The sequence below is a fragment of the Colletes gigas genome, unplaced genomic scaffold (genome assembly GCF_013123115.1).
Source record: "Colletes gigas isolate AHSC1104 unplaced genomic scaffold, ASM1312311v1 Colletes_gigas_Sc00011, whole genome shotgun sequence".
In the NCBI taxonomy this organism is placed as follows: domain Eukaryota; kingdom Metazoa; phylum Arthropoda; class Insecta; order Hymenoptera; family Colletidae; genus Colletes; species Colletes gigas.
Window position 1 is genome coordinate 5024077 of NW_025106640.1, and position 21728 is coordinate 5045804.

Consider the following 21728-nt stretch of genomic DNA (forward strand, 5'->3'; position numbering starts at 1 on the left):
TGTCAAACATGTTACTGTCTATCGAATTATACAGTTAAATTATTTTAATATTACCAAACCTTGTGCAATATCCTTCCCTTGACCCAATACGAAGAAACTATCTTCTCTGTTTCAATGGTCGCATTGGACATTATCTGAACGAGGTAAGTTCGTCAAGAAATAGTTCATTATCGTCGACGCAACATGGTGATAGATGGTCGCAGATACTTGCAAAAATTCTCTCCGATTGCACTATCATCTACATATGTACAATACGTTCGAATTTCTCAAGAAATAGTTCATTATTCTCGGTACTAAGTCTCGTTCGATCGCAAAAATGTGTAGCGTTACTCCTCTATTGCTAATATCACCACAGACGAGATATACGAGTAGATCTCATCAGAAATCATTTTCAATCGTTCCGAAAAAATTATTTTCGATTGCGGGGGTCAATTACAATCATTCTTGTTAAATACACATACCCCCAGAAATCCCAACTCTTTCGTGAACAAAATTCATTACCGAAAATCTAATGTTAGGTCAGAATTTTTGTCCTGAAATTTCATGCGTATGTTTAAAACATAACTTCTGACCGGATTGAAGGATTTTAATGTTTCAACATGAAAACAACGCGTCTCTCGGTGAAGAATATAGGGGCGGCTGCTGGGATGGGATGCAGTGATGGGGTTATCAGCCTGAGAGGATTGGTGGCTGCATCTTAGCATGGCATCACCGGAGATCGGAGTGAAAGCTTCCGGCGGACCATTCACAGGTATGAATGTGTTGTGTGTCTGAGTGGACTGTGGCATGGGACATTTGCTGCGGGTTCTACCTAAGGTCGCGGGTGAGTACTGCAGCCAACGTGACCCCTCGGCTATGTCCCATGTCCCAGGACCCGCAGACGCTAGTGACCAGGCGTCTGCGGGTCAGTGTTAATGGTGGGAGGTTTGCCTCCCACTGAGAGAGGCCTAAAAAGGCAAGACAAGGCGGGGGACTCTGCGATGGCTCACTAGAGTCCCCCGCAAGTCGTCTGAGAATGGTCACCGTGGGGTTTTAGCCGGTAAGAGTCCGGCACTACTCGCCAGCCCTCTCTTCATCCTTTGGACGCCCAAAGGATGAAGGGAGAGCTCGCGAGTGTCCATGAGGATTTCCCCACGTAAAAGAACAAAAAAAAAAATAGAAATTACGAGTTTAAACAGGTCAGAAACGAATTTCAAGACCACCATCATTGTAAAAGTGTTCTGGGAACATTGGAAATCCGGATTTGATAACCGTCAGCTCTCGTACCTGCTGCCAAAATCAAAAAGTCCTGAAACAACTTTTGGGAAGTCCTGAAACAACTTTGGAAGGTCCTGAAACAGCTGGAAATCCCTGAAACAACTTGGAAAGTCCTGAAACAACTTGGGAAGCCCTGAAACAGCTGGAAAGTCCTGAAACCGCTGCAAATCCCTGAAGCAACTTTGGAAAGCCCTGAAACAGCTTGGAAAGTCCTGAAACGGCCGGAAAAGCCTGAAACAACTTTTGGAAAGTCCTGAAACAACTTTTGGGAAGTCCTGAAACAACTTTGGAAGGCCTGAAACAGCTGGAAATCCCTGAAACAACTTGGAAAGTCCTGAAACAACTTTTGGGAAGTCCTGAAACAACTTTGGAGGGTCCTGAAGCAGCTGGAAAGGCCTGAAACAACTTTGGAAGGTCCTGAAACAGCTGGAAAGTCCTGAAACAGCTTTGGAAAGTCCTGAAACAACTTTGGAAGGTCCTGAAACAGCTGGAAAGTCCTGAAACAGCTGGGAAATCCTGGAATTTCTTGGAAACGCCGAAAATTCTTGGAAACCCTGAATTTTTAGCAATGTTCTGAGTTTCAGGACTTCCTAGTGGGTTCAGGGAAACCAAGGAGTTTCAGGGAGTCTTATAACTAAGGTAATGATTTGGAGAGGAAAAGAAAGGTAAAAAATGATGAGAACACATAGAATTCTTTGTAATTATATCATTTATTGCCATAGATTTACATTATACAATGTTTTAATACATATATATCATGGCAGAAGTTGTTAACAAGGGTCAGCAGTGGTCAGCAAGGGTCAGCAGGGGTCAGCAGGGGTCAGCAGGGGTCAGCAGGGGTCAGCAGGGGACAGGAGAGGCTTGCAGAGGCAAGCAGAGACCAGCAGGGGCAAGCAGTAACATGTAGTAATCGTCACACGTTGTTGGAAGCATCGGTGGTGGTCAGCAGTGGTCAGCAGTGGTCAGCAGAGGCCAGCGGATGCCAGCAGTGGCAAGGAGTGGCAAGCAGAGACCAGCAGGGGCAAGCAGTGGCAAGTCGTAATTGTTACACGTCGTCAGAAATATAAGCGGAGGTCAGGAGAGGCCAACAGAGGCTGGGAGAGGCTGGCAGTAACCAGTAATAATCGTTATACGTTGTCGGAAGTATCAGGTGTGGTCAGCAGTGACCAGCAGAAGCTAGCAGAGGCTGCGAGAGGCTGGCAGTAGCCAGCAGTAATGGTTATACGTTGCCAGATGTATCAAAAGTGATATCTGAAATGATATACATATGTACGCTCATACATAGGAATAATAAAAAGGAATTTATTTTTGTTCAATAATTCAAATATGATCGGGGGGTCTTAAAACGTGTATTTCCGTAAGAAGAATTTCACAAAATTTTGTTTCATTATAGTACCTTGCTTATGTTCGTCTACATACATAGGTCGGAAAGTAAAAGATACCTGGGCAGTCGAGACTTGGAATCGTATGCCCTCGACGTGAGGTCGAATTCCAGTTGTTCAAGAGCGAGAAGGCAAATGAGGCTTCCTCTCTCGACTCCCACGAGACGGTCCGAAATTACTTCGGGCAGCTTCGGAGAATCGAGAAAGAGGGCAGCATGTGTCAGTTTGCCTTTGTCGACTCTCCGAAACTCCACGAGCTCACGTACGCATGATCGGGCGTAGTGTGAGGAATTGGAACGAGGTATCTCCGGTAATCCGTCTGGCATTTTTGATATGTTATTTTACTATCCAGTCTCTTTGTAAATAGATTGTCAGTCCAAGCATTAAACTATTCTGTATGATGTATGCACAATTTGCTTCTTAAAACTGACTTTCAATACATATAACCTATACGTGACAGTCGCATTAAATCATTGTAAAAGTGAAAATGAGTTTCAAACGAATTAGACTATCCCTCTTCCATAGAACTTATAGACAAAAGTTTCTTCGGTTAGTAAGGAATGCATCATTTAACACCGAGCAACACAAATTTGATGTGATTGTTGTTGGGGGTGGTCATGCTGGCACAGAAGCGTGTGCAGCTGCTGCTAGAATGGGTGCCAAGACTTTACTGGTTACCCATAAGAAAAGTACAATAGGAGAAATGTCATGTAACCCATCGTTTGGTGGAATTGGCAAAGGACATCTCATGAGAGAAGTCGATGCTTTGGATGGAGTTTGTTGCCGTATATGTGACCTGTCTGGAATTCATTATTTTGTATTAAATAAGAGGAAAGGACCGGCTGTATGGGGGTACAGGGCACAGATCGATCGTAGTTTATACAAAAGACATCTTCAGGGAGAACTTTTCAACACACCAGATTTACAAATTTGGGAATCATCTGTCGAGGATTTAATTGTACAGGGAGATACACCAAGTTGCCATGGAATAATTCTAAGTATGCCTGTTTCTATTATCTAATTAAATTATATAATCATTTTGGAAAAATTACAATTTTTGAAGGAATCCTGTTGCAGAGGATGGAACAAAGATACACAGTGAAGCAGTTGTTATAACAACAGGCACCTTTCTGAAGGGTCAGATTAATATTGGCTTGGAGAAGAGGCCTGCTGGTAGACTAGGCGATGAACCAAGCATCGGTCTAGCCAATACCTTGGATAGAGTGGGATTTAGACTTGGAAGATTAAAGACTGGTAATTGTGTTACTTATTAAACTCTTTCTGTACTCGGATACAACAAATTTATGCATTGGATCATTTTAGGGACACCGCCGAGATTGGAGCAATCTACCATAGATTTTTCTAAATGTAGGGTACAGATACCAGACAAAGAACCTACACCTTTCTCGTTTATGAACGACACCGTTTGGATACCGGCAGAAAAACAGCTAAACTGTTACGGTACATCGACGAACGAAGCAGTCGCGAAAATAGTAAGGGATAACTTGCATTGCAATTTGCACGTAACGGAGGAACTAACGGGTCCACGGCACTGTCCGAGCATAGAAAGCAAAGTTTTAAAATTTGCGGCAACTCGACACCACGTTTGGCTAGAACCAGAAGGCTTGGACTCTCCCATAACATATCCATCCGGATTGTCATGCACGCTTCCCGCCGAGAAACAAGAGGAGCTTATTAAATGTATTCCCGGATTAGAGAATGCTAAAATGTGCAAGTATTTTCTCTATAATTTTCTCCGAAGCGTTTAATCAACTTTGGTAGAATTCGTATCATTTTCTGAACAGTAACGCCTGGCTACGGAGTGGAGTACGATTACATAGATCCCAGAGAACTGACCGTGAGATTGGAAACAAAAAAGATACCAGGATTGTTTCTAGCTGGACAGATAAATGGTACCACCGGCTACGAGGAGGCAGCTGCACAGGGTGTCGTGGCAGGCGCTAATGCTGCAGCTAAGGTATTCATCGTCCTATCGATTCATTGATTTTATTACTCGCACGGATCTTTTAAAACATCGAGCAAACATTTTGAGCAGGTTCTCAAAAGGAAACCACTGATAGTAAGTCGAACCGAGGGCTATATCGGTGTCCTTATCGACGATCTCACTACCCAAGGAACGAACGAGCCCTACAGAATGTTTACCAGTCGAGCGGAATTTCGAATGAGTCTGCGATCGGACAACGCCGACGCGAGGCTCACGCGAAAGGGGTACGAAACCGGCTGCGTAGCCGAGGAAAGAATGGCAAAGACCGAGAATGTTTTGTCGAAACTGAAGGACAGCATAGATTTGTGCAAACGCGATTTACGATCGAGCACTGAGTGGCGAAAATTACTAAAACTTCGACCATCGAAAAACTCTAATATGAAATCTGCCTTTGACATGTTGGGTCTAGCGGACAATAGTGTGACCGTCGATACGTTAATCTCGACGTTTCCCGATCGTTTTGGTTACCTCGCCGACGACTCCAACCTCGCCCGGAGATTACAGGTTCGCAAACATTATTATTATTCATTTATTAACGGGATTAAACCCTTTGGTACTAAGATGTAACATATATGGAACTGCAGATGTGGATTTTACATAGTCAAACATTATCGCTTGGTGAATTTAACAAAAATAAATTAATTTACAATATGTTGCAAGGATTTAGACTTCATCTTTAGACTTTCTAATGATTGTTGGATTAAATCTAATTCTGAGATCCAAATGTTGTGTGGTAACTTTCAGAGTAAAATAGAAACTGATTTCTTAAATATCTAGATGGTACATACAAAGGAAACAATTGAGTAATAGTTGAACACGAAATACGACCTTTGATTAGCTCACTTACAAACATAATATCTGAGATTCTCCTTCTACTATGCAATGTTTGAAGATTAGTATTAATAAGTCATCATAATTATGTGATTCAAGAGGCATGGGACTCCCACTATGCCTAGCAAAGAGAGGAAGAAATTTGTGTTGAACTCTCTCAATGTTTTCGATGTATGTTTTGTAATGAGACAAAATTATGCTGCATATCAGATATTAAGTGTATTAGTTTTACTAAAGTGTCTGGAAAGCCTGTGAATAAGTCCCAGAGAGCAGAGTTGTCCGTAGTTGGTTCGTTCCCGTTAGAAACGCACGAGACCGTAGTCGTCGTATCTTATTACGAGTAATATCGGTAAATCAGTACAGATTCGTCGTTGATTGTTATGACCAATCAATTGATCTTCTAGATAGAAGCGACTTATGCGTATTACATCGCGGAACAACAGCAAGAGGTCAATGAAATTCGCAAGAACGAACAGATGACGATACCTCCAAACATCGACTATAGCATGTAAGTGTAATTATTCGGAACGAAAGTTGTCGATATCTATTAACCATAACAGTTGACTTTACTATCGATTCCAGGCCTCGTTTGTCATTATCCATGGAAGAGAGGCAGAAGCTCGTAGAATTGCAACCGTACACGGTAAGTTCGATTATTATTGCATTTCGCGTAATTATGTGTATCATTGTTTCTACTTGCCAGATCGCTGCAGCCAGTCGAATCGCAGGCGTAACACCGGCGGCTATTTTGCGGTTGATATATTATATAAAGTATAAGTGTAACCCAAGTAGCGTGTAAATCATTATAAATAAAGAATTTGACACGACGATTTTCACAGAACTTTCTCCCGAATTCGATATCGATCACCCCACGTTTGCCTCGATAAGTGCAACGGACTGAACATAACCAAAAATAACCGACGCGATCGTTTACCGAACAATCGACCTGAATTCTCGATGCTCGACCAACATCGATAAACGGTAAACGTTCGACTTACCAGCAAAGTAAACAAAATGGTCGTTGCCCCCTTCTCGATTTAACCGCTGAAACGCGCTGTGCTCATCGATCCTCTTTAAATACAGGCTTGTCTAGTGTTTGACAAGAATTATCGAAAGTCGATGTTTGCCACCGTTTCGAAACGTTACCAGGGAACTGTCGGTAAAACGAGCGAGTATGCACTTCGTCGAATATTCTTCGCGTGCCACGAGCTTGTTACCGAGGGGACGAGTCTAATTGCGGGACGCCTGTAAAATTCGTTCGTTTATTAAGACCGGTTAATTGTCCCTAACTTACGACGCGGTCGAAGTTTCCGTTTCGCTCTACGCGACTAACAACGGAGTCCGTGGTGGAGAAGTTACGTGATCGAATTAGTCAAGGTACGTACGACCCCAAACTTCTCGCTACCAAATCGATGATGCATACCTGGAGTAAACGTTGTTACCGAGATTATTGGAATAATTAATTTACTTTATGGCGGCACGCGAATCCGTGGTTAGGTTAGGTTATTCAATGTGTCATTTTAAGATATTTTCTATAAGTTGGTGCGTTTTGAATAACCTCTGAACTTGTTGCATAGGTAATTTTTAATTTTCGTATCGGATTGGAGAACATTGGGAATATTTTTCTTTAATTTTTAATGAGGAGCCTGACGATGAGTGAAGGTAGGCGAAAGACGTACTAACAGTTACCATTTATTACCATTAGTACCATAGTAAATACTGTTACGATACATTGTACAGGAATGGTGTACGATCGGCCGTAGTACAGGGTCGTTGTAATCATAAATTCTCTACCATAGTCGTCGGTTTCTTTTCTACATGGTTTGCACGAATGACAACGAGCCCGTGGTCGAGCTCGTCCACGATGCACGACGCAGTTAATACTATTGTCTCTCTGTATATAGCCTCCGCGGCGTCTCCGAAGAGTCGACGTACATCTCGGTATAACAATTTTCGCGTTCGCTCCTCCGCATCGACGGTAAACGGTCGCCGGATGCGAGGAGGGGGGTGTAAAAAATATACAAAAAGTGACGAGTGATTTTGGCCAAACTGGTAAAACCTATCGCGCGTACGATCCAACGTCGAGCCTAATTTACACGTCGATGGTACAAGATGGACGCAAAAGTTTTCCATAAAAAAAAAATATCAGTCTTCGGAAGTGATAGAAAATTTTGAATCGCCGTTCGGAAATAATGTTTGCTTTGGAATTTCGGATTTTTCTTTCGGATCGTTTCTTTTTACGAATCACATACCGACATTCCATCGCGAACGTTCGACGATGTTAAATTCAACGTTGGATTTTCCGCCGCGCACGTAAATTACGCGGAGGCACGCGGTCCCCCCCCGATAATCGGTTACGCGTCGGTCGACCGCGATCGCGAGGTTTCCCCCCCCCGTGAAACGATCGCCTTTTTCTCGCCCAGAACACGATCGCGCTCCGTGCCCCCCCGTAATTCACGAGTTTCTTAACTCTACGCCTCTATACTGGCAAGCTACCGTGTACGTTTATACGCTTACGTGTACCCTATACTGGGGGGGCTATCGATACGAGCCTATTACTCAAGACACCCCATAGTTAGATTTTGAATCTTTTTAATTTCGGAAGCTTCGTTCCCCTTTACGAGTCTCGAAAAATAAATCAACTCGATCAAATTGGTATTTCTCGACATCAAAAGGTATAAACCCTGATCAAGTAATTAAAAAACAAATATGCAAACTTTGTCTTATCGTAAAAGTTTCGACGATTTAGGGTACTCGAGTGTCTCTGGTATCGATAGCACTACTCTATACGCAACGTTTCTCTTATTGTTCGCCAACTACTCCGAATAAATTAGTTTAAGGCTACGGGTGTTCCTCAGCTTATCAGATTACGCTATCTATCCGACGAACTATAAAGTTAATGTACAGTGAGGTCCGTCCAGCGATCAGCTTCCAACGAAGAACGATCCGAAGATTCGCGTTCCCCTCGAATCGGGCCGCCAATTTCAATTTGGTAGTAATCTTTACAAAAGGATCAATTTTTAAAGAATCTCTGGCTCGCGTGGCGACCCTGCTCGAGCCTGTCGCGACGGACTATAATAACTTATACGCTTAGTGGTTAGAGCAGCGTTATCGTTCGTTAATCGTGATCTAACATCCGCTATAATTACACGTAATACAATAATGACGGGAAAATGTTATCTACAAGGATACGATGGCGCGCGACGATCGATGCGCGCGACTCGGTGCCAGTTCCGCGGCTGTGGATCGATCGATCGTCGACGAGCAGGATTTCTATTTCGAACGAAAGACGGGCGATTTTTATCCGTTGGCTCGTCCAATAAAAATTGGGATTCGAATCGTTGAATGGAGTATTTATCACAGCAAAATGAGAACAAATGCAACTGTTCGATGAACGTCGTAAATGAAAACTGTTGTTCGAATGAAATTCTGCCCGTCTCTGACGCAAAGCACGATCGTGAAAGCTCCGAAAATCCTGTCACCGCGCCTTGTCGCGCATTGTTCGGTCGCGATTATACACAGCGAGGGGATTTATAACGAAGTTACCGCTCGTTAATATACTAATTACATGGTGCCTCTCGCACGCTCGCATTGTCACGCGATTACACGCGACACGCGACTCCGGGCACACAGCACACGCGACCGCCATCGAAGTCTCGTTCGATTTCTCTTAATCTTTCTTTTACTTTACGACCCTCCGCGGAGGGGAACGCTTAACAATTAGCGACGGGACTCGCGCTAATCGCTCTGATAACATTCCAGATAAATTTTAATCCTTGCTCTGCGTTTCAAAATATAGGTCTATCGATCTACTTAATATGTTTAAGGATTGTAAAAGATTTTCACCTGTAATATTTCCATGTGTTGAGGGGTAAAAAGATAGTTTGTTACTTGGCAGTATCGACTATTAGCCCCGTTGTTAGCGAGAATTGCGAGAATTGTTTCGTATCGAAACTTCGACGTGGCGGTTCCACTCACACTCACACCAGAAAGGAAGGAACTAACGAGATATATGTGAAACCGTCTGTTCCCGCTCGAAGATTCCCCTCGTTTCAATTTGTACAGACACACCAGAGACTGGTCAATTTTTAGAATATTCGTTTCATGTTTCAAAAATGATTGCTACGAATTTAACTTTCCATAGGGCTGGTTGACCCGAAGATTTCCTTAAGGTTGTGTTATTATATCCAAACTTATTTTGAAAAATTATAGTTCATGGTTTTATTCCTCGAATTCAATATTTCTCGCTTGGTCCGCGTCTTTCCTTTAATACTGAATTAAATACTGAATCGAGATCAGGTCAAGTCTGACCAGTGATGGGTACAATCTCCTTCCTATGAACATTCTGCAACTCTGATGCTATTTGAGATCTGTATTATCGAAACGATTTGGTAGATCATGGTAATTAAATACTGAATCGAGAACAGGTCAAGTCTGACCAATGATGTGCACAATCTCCTTTTTATGAACATTCTGCAGCTCTAATATTATTTTCTGTATTATCAAAACGATTTGGAAGGTCTTGGTAATTAAATATTGAATCGAGAACAGGTCAAGTCTGACCAGTGATAGGTACAATCTTCTTCCTATGACCATTCTGTAACTCTGATATTATTTTCTGTATTATCGAAACGATTTGGTAGATCTTAGGGCGGAAGTCTGACGGTTTCTGCTACCATGAGCGATGGGTATGCGGCTCAGTCTCTTGGATGCACCTGAAGAAACAACGACGATTATTACTCTACTCCCGTTTACGCGTCGACGACTACGCGCGCGTGTGTTCTTACGAATATGAAACTCGAGTGCGAGGTACTAACTCTACGTGGACGTAAGACGGTTTTTTTTTTATGCGGTGCGTGCGATCCGACGACTTTCGATGACGCATCCCTCGATTGCATTGTAATTTGATTTAAATCAACGAACAAATCATCAGATAATAACATTTATATATCTACGAAAGCGATGCAATGTAATTTGTCCACCAGTCTTTGAAAAAAAAATTATCGTTCAAGTTGCAATCGAAATCGAAAATGGACGACGAGTTTACGGTTCTTCGGGCAACGTTGCAAGGATTTCGGCGTGATTCGATTGTTGTTTCGCGGTCGGGTAACCGTGATTAATTCATCGGCGCGGGGCAAATGAATCTGTCGGCGAACGTCATCGGAAGTTACGCCGGAAATCGCGCGGAGAAATGGTAATCTCGCGCGCGTTGGTCGCACGCGTTGCGAGAACCGAGGAGATTTCACCCGGGTCTCCGTCTGGTTCCCCATTGTATACAATTCGGCACGTTGAACACCACATTTGGAAGGCATTTCAGAAGGCATTGAATTCCTAGAGTGTATTGTCACGAGTTGTCGTCGATTATGCCCTGACCTACCTACGTTATGACTTCGCGAGAACGTGACTCGCGCGTGAAAAAGTTTTACAAAGAAAAAGGCCGAGAGAGAAGAATCGTCTCGCTGTTCGTCTCTCGTTAACGTTTGTATTAAAAAGTACAAAATGATGGCTCTTCGATCCTAACAGAGACGCGCGAACGATACTTCGTTCCGCTTCCCAGCGATAGAACCGACACGATCGCGAAGAAAGCCTATTGCTTCGTTTTAAATCTAGATTATCAAAATCGGTTTTGGCAGTGCGGATATACTTTCCCTCTGATTCATCCATTTTCCACGAAAATGGCTTTACGATGGACAACGCAACGCAGCGCAGCGAAACTCGATCGAAATTCGAAACGATCGGGAACGATCGAGGCCGCCAAAGTACCGATTTAGAAGTGGGTTTTGGAACAATGGTACAGCGCGGTTGAAGCACGGTTCGTCGTCGATCGATTCGCGAAATTAGGACGACGAGAAGAATGAAGGAACGTGAATAATTGAACGCACGCTCGCGCTAAACTGTAACTATTGTTCCAAATCGGATCTGCATCCTACGGGTCAATAATCATCTTCGAAATTTAAAACTGGTAACGCGGCGCACTAATGGGTGCCACGATTGCAACACGGGGAAATTTATGCTAAAGAAAATTGACGCCGATGCAAATTTATGCTAAGAGAAATTGAAGAGCGATCGCTCGCGGCTTCGGGAACGCCCGATGAATAATGAAGCCGGGGACGGGGCGAGGAAGAATGCGATGAATTAATCGCTCGTCCTTTCCTGGACGATGATCGTAAACGAGGGTCAAGGTCGTCTCGATTTCTTCTCAAACCCTGACACGCTCCGCAGACGCGTATTTATATCTTCCAAAGTTAAATTTTATCGGATTAATTGGACCGTGTGTGTACCAATTTTCACTTGGATCCAGTTATTCCTTCTCGCGCAAAAAGAAAAATCAGAATTTCGAATCTATTTTCCCAAATCGCGAAAGGGCCGAGTCGTCGCGTAAAAATAAATGGAAACAGTCGTTGCGTGGTCTCAGGATCGAGAATGGCGGCCTGAAGGGTCCTCGTCGCTGGCTGGCGCCGTTTATTAATAACAATTCGAACAAAGTAGCGACTCGTATCGGCCACGTATCGTCTCGTTAAATTCGCGTTTATAAATAACCGATCGGGCAGCTGCGTTTCACCGCGCGTTGCGTCTGTCATCGTTCAGTTCTGTTTCACGTTGCAACGAGTGCATCGGATGGATCCTAGACAGAGATGGGCGAGACATCCGTAGAAAAGTTTCAAAAATTACAGAATCAAATCGTATCCCACGTTGAACGTATAAAATCGATGCAACCGTACTAAATAAAAAAAGATTTCCTGTTTATCTTACCATGTTAATGCAGGGCTTAGAGAAACGTTAAAAAAAAACGAAATGACATTCCAAGTTGAACGAATAAAAATCGATGTCAGAGTTTCCTGTTCGCGAGATCCAAACGTACCTCAAAGTACAAAATCTAAAGAAACGAGCACCTGGGGGGCTCGTTTTTTGGCAGAACGTTTCTACGGTTCGACAAGGTTCTGCCCACCTCTGACCGCGGAGCATCAAGACGGACAACTCGACGTCGCGAAGTACAAATTACGATTCGAGCTCGAAATTCGAACCGGAACCGCGACGAGGCGCCTCCCACGAGAGGCCTCGAACCGCGGCCTCTATGAATATTTGTCGCTTCGGGTTGTTTTCTCTGCCTCGCCATTGTGTCCCACCGAGACAATGAACTATTCAAAGTGTCAGCCTCGGTGCGCTGGTACCGTTTGCTCCGCTGGCCCACGGGGACGCTCGTCCGCGTCGAGCATTCTTGCCCGGGGAACTTTCTTCCTTCAAGGTCGACGACCTCCCGACGACCAAACCGCGCCAAGTTCACCCTTTGTCGGTCAAAGTTCGCCGTGGTTGCCGCGATCCTGCCGGAAGTTTATCCGAGCGTTTCTCTCGCGAACGGCGAAAGCTAGAAAAAAAACCTTTTCCGCACGACGCGTACGGTTCTTCGCGATGCTCGCAAAGTTCGACGATCCCTTTCGATCCCGCGCGTCCATTGTACGCGGATCTTTGTTCCACGGCGAAAGAAACCGTGGCTTCCGGCAGGATGTGGACGCGCGCGGAATCCTCGAGGTCGTTTAGCAGATGGTCTCCAACGGGGCGGTCTTCGTGCTCGGGTTCTGAGTGACGCTGTCGCCCATGCTGGGCATCCCGTGGCTGGTGGTGCTCAGCCCGTTCCCCTGCCTTCCGGCGTTGGTCCTCGGGTTCCTGTTGCAGATCCTCTTCAGCGCAGCGCGTACCTGCGGCTGGCAGCCAGCCACCGCGAAGATCAGCACGCCCTGGAAGGCGTTTATCATGTCCGTGAAGTACCAGATGTATTGGGGGCCGCCGACTGCCCACGAGACCACGTCGGCCACCCAGGTGACGCCCATCACGACCACCAGCTTCATGCAGACTCGACCTAGAGCGGCTCTGAAACGAGAAAAGTTCCCATCATCAGTCGAACGATCCCACTTCGAAACCGGTGCCTAGGATCTGGGTGAGTCTTATCATTTTTTTAAAACATTTCTCGATTTACTGCAACGTTTGGATAGTCCATCCAGCAGTTAAGGGGTGATTTTATATGGAACGGTCGTTTTGTAATATTTTTTAATTTAGGACGTGGTTCTTCATCTTGTTCGAGATTACTACAAGGTTTGGAAACTGAATTTTCCTGTTCGCAATTTACAAGGCTACGCAGGGTTCATCCACGCACTTCAAAGATAGATTCTACACAAAAGAGCAATAGCAAAAGTTCATATAAAGATATCTTCAATTTGACCCCCTTTTCAAGTAATAGCGAATTCTATGCGGGAATAATTTGTCCAAAAAATAAGGATAGTTGGACTAATATCACTCAACTATTTATGAACAGAACCCCAGTATTTGACAGTAAATACTTCCTATGAACATCAGAGTACCATGTGTTGTCAGACTACTAAAATACATCGTGTCAATAAATAGCAGATATGAGCCATGAGTATGGGTCTATTATTGACGATAACACCCTCACATATTTATCGCGACGACAGGTATAGTCTACGAAAATGAAATTCATTACCCCGTTCATTATATTGTATGTTTCTCGTTCTAAAGGAATGCTAGAGTTCCGCAAATATACCGCGGGATGAAAAATGTTCCGTGATTAAAAAAGTTCGCGAAACGGTAAACCGGGGCCCGGGGTCTTGATTGGCCGTAGGAATTCGGTAAACCACGTGGCCAATTGCTCCGCTTTTCAGAACTTTGTTTCGAGCCCTTTAAAAACAGTTCGTTGCGAACCTTCCCTGCTTTATTCGCATTTTATCCATAAAAGTTGAAGCGTCTACACATTCCCTAATCCCGGAAGAGGTACGATTTTTGTACACAAATTAAAATCACCCGACGTTGAATGGATATTGAAAAATATGCACCTTCTCCCGCGGGATAGAGGCGAACGAGTATTAAATCGTCGAGAAGCTGCGAATGGTCGTGCGGGCAATGTTTCAACCGGGAACAATAAAAAGTCGCGGATAAAGCAAATAAAGCCGCTAAATGTGATTTATATCGGTTCGATCGGACGATGGGGGGGGCAGGAGACCGGCCGCAACGACGGATTCTTTTCAGCGCGATGTGTCTCGCTCGGAGGCGGCGTCCCCGTTGTCGAGCAACGCAGGATACGCAACGAATTTCCGGGCGACAAAAACGTTCCCGATTCAATTAGCGCGACGTTCAATTACGACGGGCATAAATCAGCCCCGCGAACGTATCCGTTTGTTCGTCATGACACGTTGCGCCGCCCGCGTAATGTATGCATCGCATTGTGGTCGGAGTCAAAGCATTATTAATACGTTCCGGCAGAATATTCCCGGCTCGTTACGGTGTCGTGTCGCGGAATTGCCGAGTTACAAAGCTCCGGGACCCTCTTTCCCTGCTACCCCGTCCACACCCACTTGCCAGAAACCGGTGTCCCATATCTCAACCCCCCCTGCCTTTCTCTGATTAATGCGATACACTTTACTCGCGGACGTTTATACTCTTGTATCCAGCGATTCCAAGACGTCTCATCTCGATTCGTTCCACAGGACCATTTTTCAATACCAAATGGAAATGAAATTGTTGCACCAATTAAAGTTAACTTGGTAGCTAAGAATGTCTCTAAGGGAACCGTTTGACCCCTTCTCGTGGTGTTTAGCTGGACGAAATCCAGGCCCAAAACGTTAGGTAAACAGACCAGATGCTAAACTGCTTCCTAACAGAGGCTATAAGAATCGTGACCAACCGTTGTGGCTCATGTTTACGTTTGGGCCAAAATCTTCATCGCGAGTCAGACTCGTTAAAGTACGGAAAGGGTTAACAGAATTGGATGCAACCTTGCGTGTCTAGGATTGTTATACGTTTAACGACACGCTGTTAGAACTTTCGATACCAAGAGAATGCACTATAGATCCTACCAGTCGTTAACGCGTTGTTAACCCTGAATTGCACCGGTCAAATAAAAGCAATCTCCGCAATAAAAGCAGTTTGCCGAATTTTATGGGATTCGATCACGGAAAGTAGCCCCTGCAAGTTCAGCCACTACGTTGATTAACTCCTGGATACGCGAACCAAATGAAATTTCTTTTCACAATTCGATCGAGCATTCCTTAATCAGATTTTTAAATTATTTCGACGACGTTTACCGTTTTTGTTAGGCGATAATTCTGTCCTTTTCCCGGTCCGATGGGATCGCGATTATGGTTTCCAGGCAACTTTGGACGATCTCTAAATGTAGCGTCCATCAGAGGGAGGACAGATTATGAAAGTCAAATCAGCGACGCGAACGTTCGCGTAAAGTTTGACTGGGGCTGTTACGCGACCGGATGGTCGATCGACCCAACGGTGAACAACGAAATGATGGATTTTCGGCGTACGGTTGGCATTGTCGCCGGTGAAGCGTGTTGTATAATACTTGTTGTTCCGTATGTTGAATTGCAATCGACAAGCTGTGTTATTGTTATTATTATTAAACGCGAGGCAGGCTTTGAGCCGGGAACAAACGACGCGTCGCATCGATGGGCCATTTAGGGGCGCTTCGACCATAGAAACACGGTTTTTTAATCGGTAAAGATCGCACGATTACCCGTACGAACCGATGCAAAATCAATTTTATTTCTATGAACGTACAGTAAGATTCTTCACGGTTTATAGAGAAATCGTATTAGGTTGGAAATTGTAGAATACAGAGGAAGTAAAATTGAGAGATTCAGGAAAGGTTAGGAGGCTTAGAAAAATTTAGAAAATGTATAAAATGTACATTGCGTGGTATTTATGGTGTATCGTCCTAATGAATCAGTAGGTTTTCTTTACATTTTCTCACGCTAATTATATCTTATAACGATGTAAAGTGAAAACAGATAATCTCAACGTTTCTTAATTTCCTATCCACTCGACCAAGAAGATACGAAGTATCGAATAAACGGTGCTGTGCTCGAAAGCGAAGTAGATCGGGAGATCAGGAATTTACGAGCCGAGGAGGTCCGTAACAACGGGAAGATAATCAGGGAAATGAAACTTGAAATTTACAAGTAGAAATAGATGACTATGGTAACGAGTGGGATGGGAATTAGCTAAGTGGTACGAAAGATCAAGGATCTCAAGGGTCGTGTAGACGAGCGAAGATGACGGATCTGTCCGAGACTTTCGAAGGAGAAAATTTTAATGAATTACACTCGTAAAGCGACGAAAGAAAAATTCCTGTCCACCGCGGAGTGAAATTCGGGAAATAATTGATGGACGTTTAAAAGGATCGACCGCGCGTATACATTTCTATCTCTATTTTATTCATCCGGTCCATTAATTTAAACGGAAATGCTGCTATTATATTATTCACAGTTCGCTCGTATCGCAATAATACCGAGCAACAGCGATCGCGACGCGCGGATGATAAAATCGAAATCAAACAGAGACGGTGTAAACGGAAACTAATGGGAATATTGTTTACGTGTTACTATAAACGATGCAAAAGCGTTTTGTACCGGGGTTTGTTACTTTTCCAGCGGCAATGATTTGCCAACGTTGTTTTAAACTCGTCGTGGTTGGCAATTACATGCACGGGAAACAAATTAGACGCGAGGCTACGGAAACGGAAGGCAAACTCCGCCGGGGATGAACGTTACGAAGCGTCCCGTGATGTGCATAAAAGTTGTCCAGAGCGAACGAACGGTCGATCACCTGTGAACAGCTGCACGAAAGAACACCGAACACGGGAAACATGAAGGAGGACCGATCGAAAGCCGTGAAATCGGCTTTCGTTGACAAAGGAAGCCGACAAGGGGATCCCGTCGTCTTTAAATATTCAAAATTCGGTTTCCATTCCCGTCTAACGAGATCTCTTCCGTAAACTGCTTCAAAGGGTTTCGCGAAACGAGGATTCGAATGTGCCAAAAAACGCGCGAGACAGGGCATCGAAGGAGATCGAGGAACGAGGGAAAATCATTCGCAGCGGACAGGCTCGGGTTGTATTTTTGTTCGATGCTTCAAATTAATGCCAGTCCGCGCGTTTCGAAAGAAAGAAGGATCGCCGACTAGTTAATTGACGTAACGAGATAGAAGGGTGGATATGGATTGTTAGCGTCTCTGCCGGGGACTGGAAATATCGATGACATTAATAACGAGAAACGAGAGAAAAAAAAAAAGAAAAAACAGAATCCGGGGGGGAAAGCTGTCATAATGGCCATCGATATACGGCTCCGATCGCTCGTTACCGCCGATATAATACGACGGACGTTTATTTCACGACCACTTTGCCCGGCTGTACAACGAACGTCCTTGTTTGCAACTATAGACGGTGTATCAACTTCTCTGCGGCGTCCATTAGGATAAAAAGAATCACGGAGCACGTTTCTAACCCGAAGGGATTAGCGGTCACGGTCTGAAAATAACACGCTCGACGTAATACTGAAATATTACGCGAGGTTAGTAACCGCGGTCGTTCTTTCCACGACTTCTTCCGTCTCGTCGAGTCAAAGAAACTACGGTTCGCTTCAGACACTCGGCAGAGTCTTGCGGAGTTTCGAAAAAGTAGAAATTTTCTTCACGGACAACGAATACGAATTTTAGGGCTCGCTCTGCGAGTTTCGCGAAAAATTCGCGCGACGCGTCCGACCATTAGTCGCTGCTTCTACTTATGACGTTCTCGACCCTCTGCTGTACAGCCTGACTCGTCAGAAATTCCTGTTTCACGATGACGAGGCTCAACTCGCGGAACTACGGTTTCTCTAAGCAATGCACCGTGTGGAAGAATCCTAAGAAAATTAAATACATTCCGAAATTTACTCGAAATTAAATCGTGCTTTTCGAAGACCCGTACAAGAATCTACAAACTTATTTATACGTTAAAGGAATAAAATTGCCATTGATTGCGTAGTATAAAATAGTAGTTTTAACAGTCTCCAGGGAGACTCTTTGAGCTTTAGTTTTGAAGATTCGTCCCGTGAGTAGTGGTGACAGCATCTGAGAAGGCCTGTGTCACCCAGCCGACGATTATAGCGCGTGTTTTATCACATTCAACCGACAACCTTGTCGACACGGGTCCAAGCATAATTCAGAAGGGTTTCCTTTGAGCGATCCGAGTTTTATTCGCGTCGCGTTTATTTCGGCCACCGGGACCTTTTAAATCGCGAAGCTGTAGTATGCCATTCAGCGGGAGCCCCGTGAATGAACTTTCTACGACCTTCGCGTGCTTTCAGGTCCCCGCTATCGCCGTATTATCATGAATTATTCCACCAATTAACGCGTTGCAATCCGTGAATTAACAGGCAACGAAAGCAAGAAGAGTTTCCCCCAAAGTTTGATGAAAACAGCGCGGAAATTACCGGCGTGTATTTTTAGCGCGTGGCTCATTGGCAACGCGATACGAAGTACAATGGCGTTTAAAAGTTTCCCCGACGATCATATTTTTAATTGCCAGGCTCGTAAATTCAAAATTTAATATACGATCCATGATCCATAGAATTTTCAAAATTTGAATCGTTTCCTTGTCCATAAATTTTTCTTTCGCAGCTCCACGAACGAACGAAAGTTTCACGATTTTCGTGCACCGAAGCCACTGTTTTTATTCGCGCGATAAAATTTTAACAAAATCTGAAGCTCGAAAGCATGTTTGACGTGCCCCGGGGAGAAATATCTCGGGTTCCTGTTATACGCTCCAGCTTCGTAGCTCGTTATCCTCATTATATCCGAATTCAATGTTATTCAAAATTCATTTTGCCTCTCGAGGAAGCAAAGTTAGACAACCGATCCGTCCGGAAACTTTTCCGCGTCGTTCTGTGTTCCGACGGTGTTAACAGACAAATGTTTTGGCTTCCCCATCGATCCTCCGTGGCAAATTTCTTTCGGACGATTTTTTAAACTAAACTCTGCGAATAATCGCTGCTGTAACAACAGGATGCCCCGAAAAAGACGCGGCTGTCGGGGAACGTAGGAAAACATCGTGCTAACATAGATCGGCGGATCAACCTTCGCCGGAGATCAAGAATGGTTTCTATTTTTAAGCCGCCATATTTATTTCTGATCCGCGAAAAGGATCCTACGTGGTCGTTTCGCGTTGCAGCGCAGACCATGTCGTACCAGATCGCGTTTTGAAAAATGCTCGGGCATGAGTCGTATTGTTTAACAGACGCGCGCGTGCGTTCGCCAGTCTGAGTCATCATCGGATAAATGAACCTCTTTGTGTATCTCGTAAAAGAACGCTCGAGAGGATCCTGGCAAATATAGAAACGAACTTGCTAAATTTATTTGCATCGTTTCTTGCGTCCAATGTTTCATTCAAAAACATTTAGTCACGATTGTTATTTAAGATCTTCTAGAAAACCCCCACCTCGAGGAAACCTTGAAGAGCACGTTGCTTCTCCATTCAGAAAGATCTAGCCATTACGCAGAGCAAATAAATGAAATCAATTTTCGTTTGTTTTAAACTGAATAAAGTTCGGGCGCAGCGATTAATCAGGATAACGTGTCTGTTGAAAGATACGACTGGTCCAAGTACCGCGAAGCAACGCCACGAATATCAATAAACTCTCCCCCCCCCTGAACGAGATCAGTCGTAAATTACAACGATTGCACGATTTTTTCAAAATCGTTAAGCGACGTATCCGTTTCCGTTCCCGTCGATGTCAATTTCATTGTTCAAGTTCGTTTCAAGATCACGTTGTTGCGGGACCACGTTGAAAACTTAATATCTGGAACATGTGGAAATGTTTTAAGAACCTGTTTGGAAAGATCGAATAAATTTCTAATGGAGAAACAAACGAAGGCGCGCGTAACAGGTGATATTTTTCACCGTTCCCTACAACTCTTTCAGCCCTGTAATTCCCTATCGCCAAGCCCGTAAATCGACGCTGGCCTGCAATATTAATTCGTAGATCATAATTTCGTTCGTCCACTCCGCGCGTTTCGAACCCGCGCACCGAATATTTGTGTATCGACGTAACGCCCGGTCGATGAAAAAGAGCGAGCTTCTCGAAATTACGAACGGGGAGGAAACGTACGCGCGAGAGAGAATCCGTATCCGCCATTATGGCGGCGGGGGGTACGGGGGAGGGCTCGACCGAAAGAGAATCGCAAATTGAGATCGTCAATATCAATTTCGCGCCGGTACGAGGGAGCAAAGGTGGTTCGAAGGGACCCGTGGAACGGTCGAACGAATGGAAAATAACGATTCGATGCCTGATATCTGTCGGCGCGGCCGTGATAAAATAAATTCTCCTTTGAGTCTGCTCTATAAAAAGGCGCGCTCGCATAAATATCCGGAAAAAATGCGACTCGTCAAACGACACTTCGACCGTCGAATCCCGGGGACAATGCCCTTCGATCTGACAATTTTCTTCGACGTTTTTCACGGCCCTCTGTGCTTCGTTAATTTTTATTTTCAGCACAGGGTTCTTGGGGTATTTTATTATTTTCGATGCACAGAAATAAAGGACGAAACTCATGTACAATTTTTGCAGCATATTCTTTAACATTTCAAGATACAAAGATTTTTTTTTTGTTACTTTGGATGAAATAATAAATTATTCCTTGTGTCAATGGCGTTGATCGGTGTGCAGTTTAAAATTCTGCTTAGAAAATGCAAAATTGTCGAAGATACACGTCTCTGAATACAATAAATGATCCTCTCAATAAATTTCTAATTTAATTATGCAATAAAAAATAGTTTAAATAATTATTATTACGAAGGATGTTAGTCGACATTTATTATTTTATCCACAGTCTTGAAATGTTAAAGAAAATATGAACCCTTAAATTCTAAAGAAATTGTCAAATATCGCTTCTCCCGCGTTAAAGGGTTGTCGCGCGTCCCTCCGAGCGGAAGATCCCGATAATCTGCAGGAATATCGTCGCGAGCCAGTAATCCTTGATGTTTATCCGCCCCGGAGCGTTGTCCTTCGCGCCGAAATAAAGCATCGTTGGCGAGGATGGAGGCAATAAAACGAGCGATCCTCCTCGCGGCTCGAGCGTATCGCGTTTCCGCTGCTCGCTCCTGTTAATCGTTGTATATCGCGCCGGAGAACCGAATAAACGAGCTTCTTTAACACGGCTGGAACGCGGTTTAAGGTTTCCCGAGCTCGCCAACTCCGCTAATCGTTCCCGAAACGAACTCGAACAACCCCAACCCTCGAAATATCCTGCAGCGTCTCGATCCGCGAAACGAGGCATCCAAGATCCGGCCAAAGTCGCCCTCTAATTTTGGATCTCGAAACTTTTAATCCCGCGCGACGATTCTAGAAACCATAATGTTCCTGTAAACATTCATTTCGCGAAACGATTTCGGGGCGAATCACCGGACGCGCGGCCGATTC

General features: G+C 44.3%; 2 protein-coding genes across 2 annotated transcripts in view; one reads left to right on the forward strand and one right to left on the reverse strand.

The window, feature by feature from the left end:
- Positions 1–2936: 2936 nt before the first annotated feature.
- On the forward strand, positions 2937–6303 carry LOC122398208 (protein MTO1 homolog, mitochondrial). The gene is made up of 8 exons (XM_043397897.1): positions 2937–3637; positions 3717–3893; positions 3963–4370; positions 4445–4617; positions 4696–5148; positions 5880–5983; positions 6058–6118; positions 6179–6303. The coding sequence occupies exons 1-8, from the start codon at positions 3127–3129 to the stop codon at positions 6272–6274; spliced, it is 1983 nt and encodes a 660-aa protein (XP_043253832.1). The 5' UTR covers positions 2937–3126; the 3' UTR covers positions 6275–6303.
- A 6707-nt stretch (positions 6304–13010) lies between these two features.
- Positions 13011–21728, reverse strand: part of LOC122398264 (probable G-protein coupled receptor Mth-like 1) — a 147671-nt gene continuing 138953 nt past the window's right edge. Inside the window, exon 7 of the mRNA XM_043397975.1 lies at positions 13011–13344. Within this exon, the coding sequence (XP_043253910.1) occupies positions 13011–13344 (334 nt within the window). The remainder of the gene's footprint in view (positions 13345–21728) is intronic.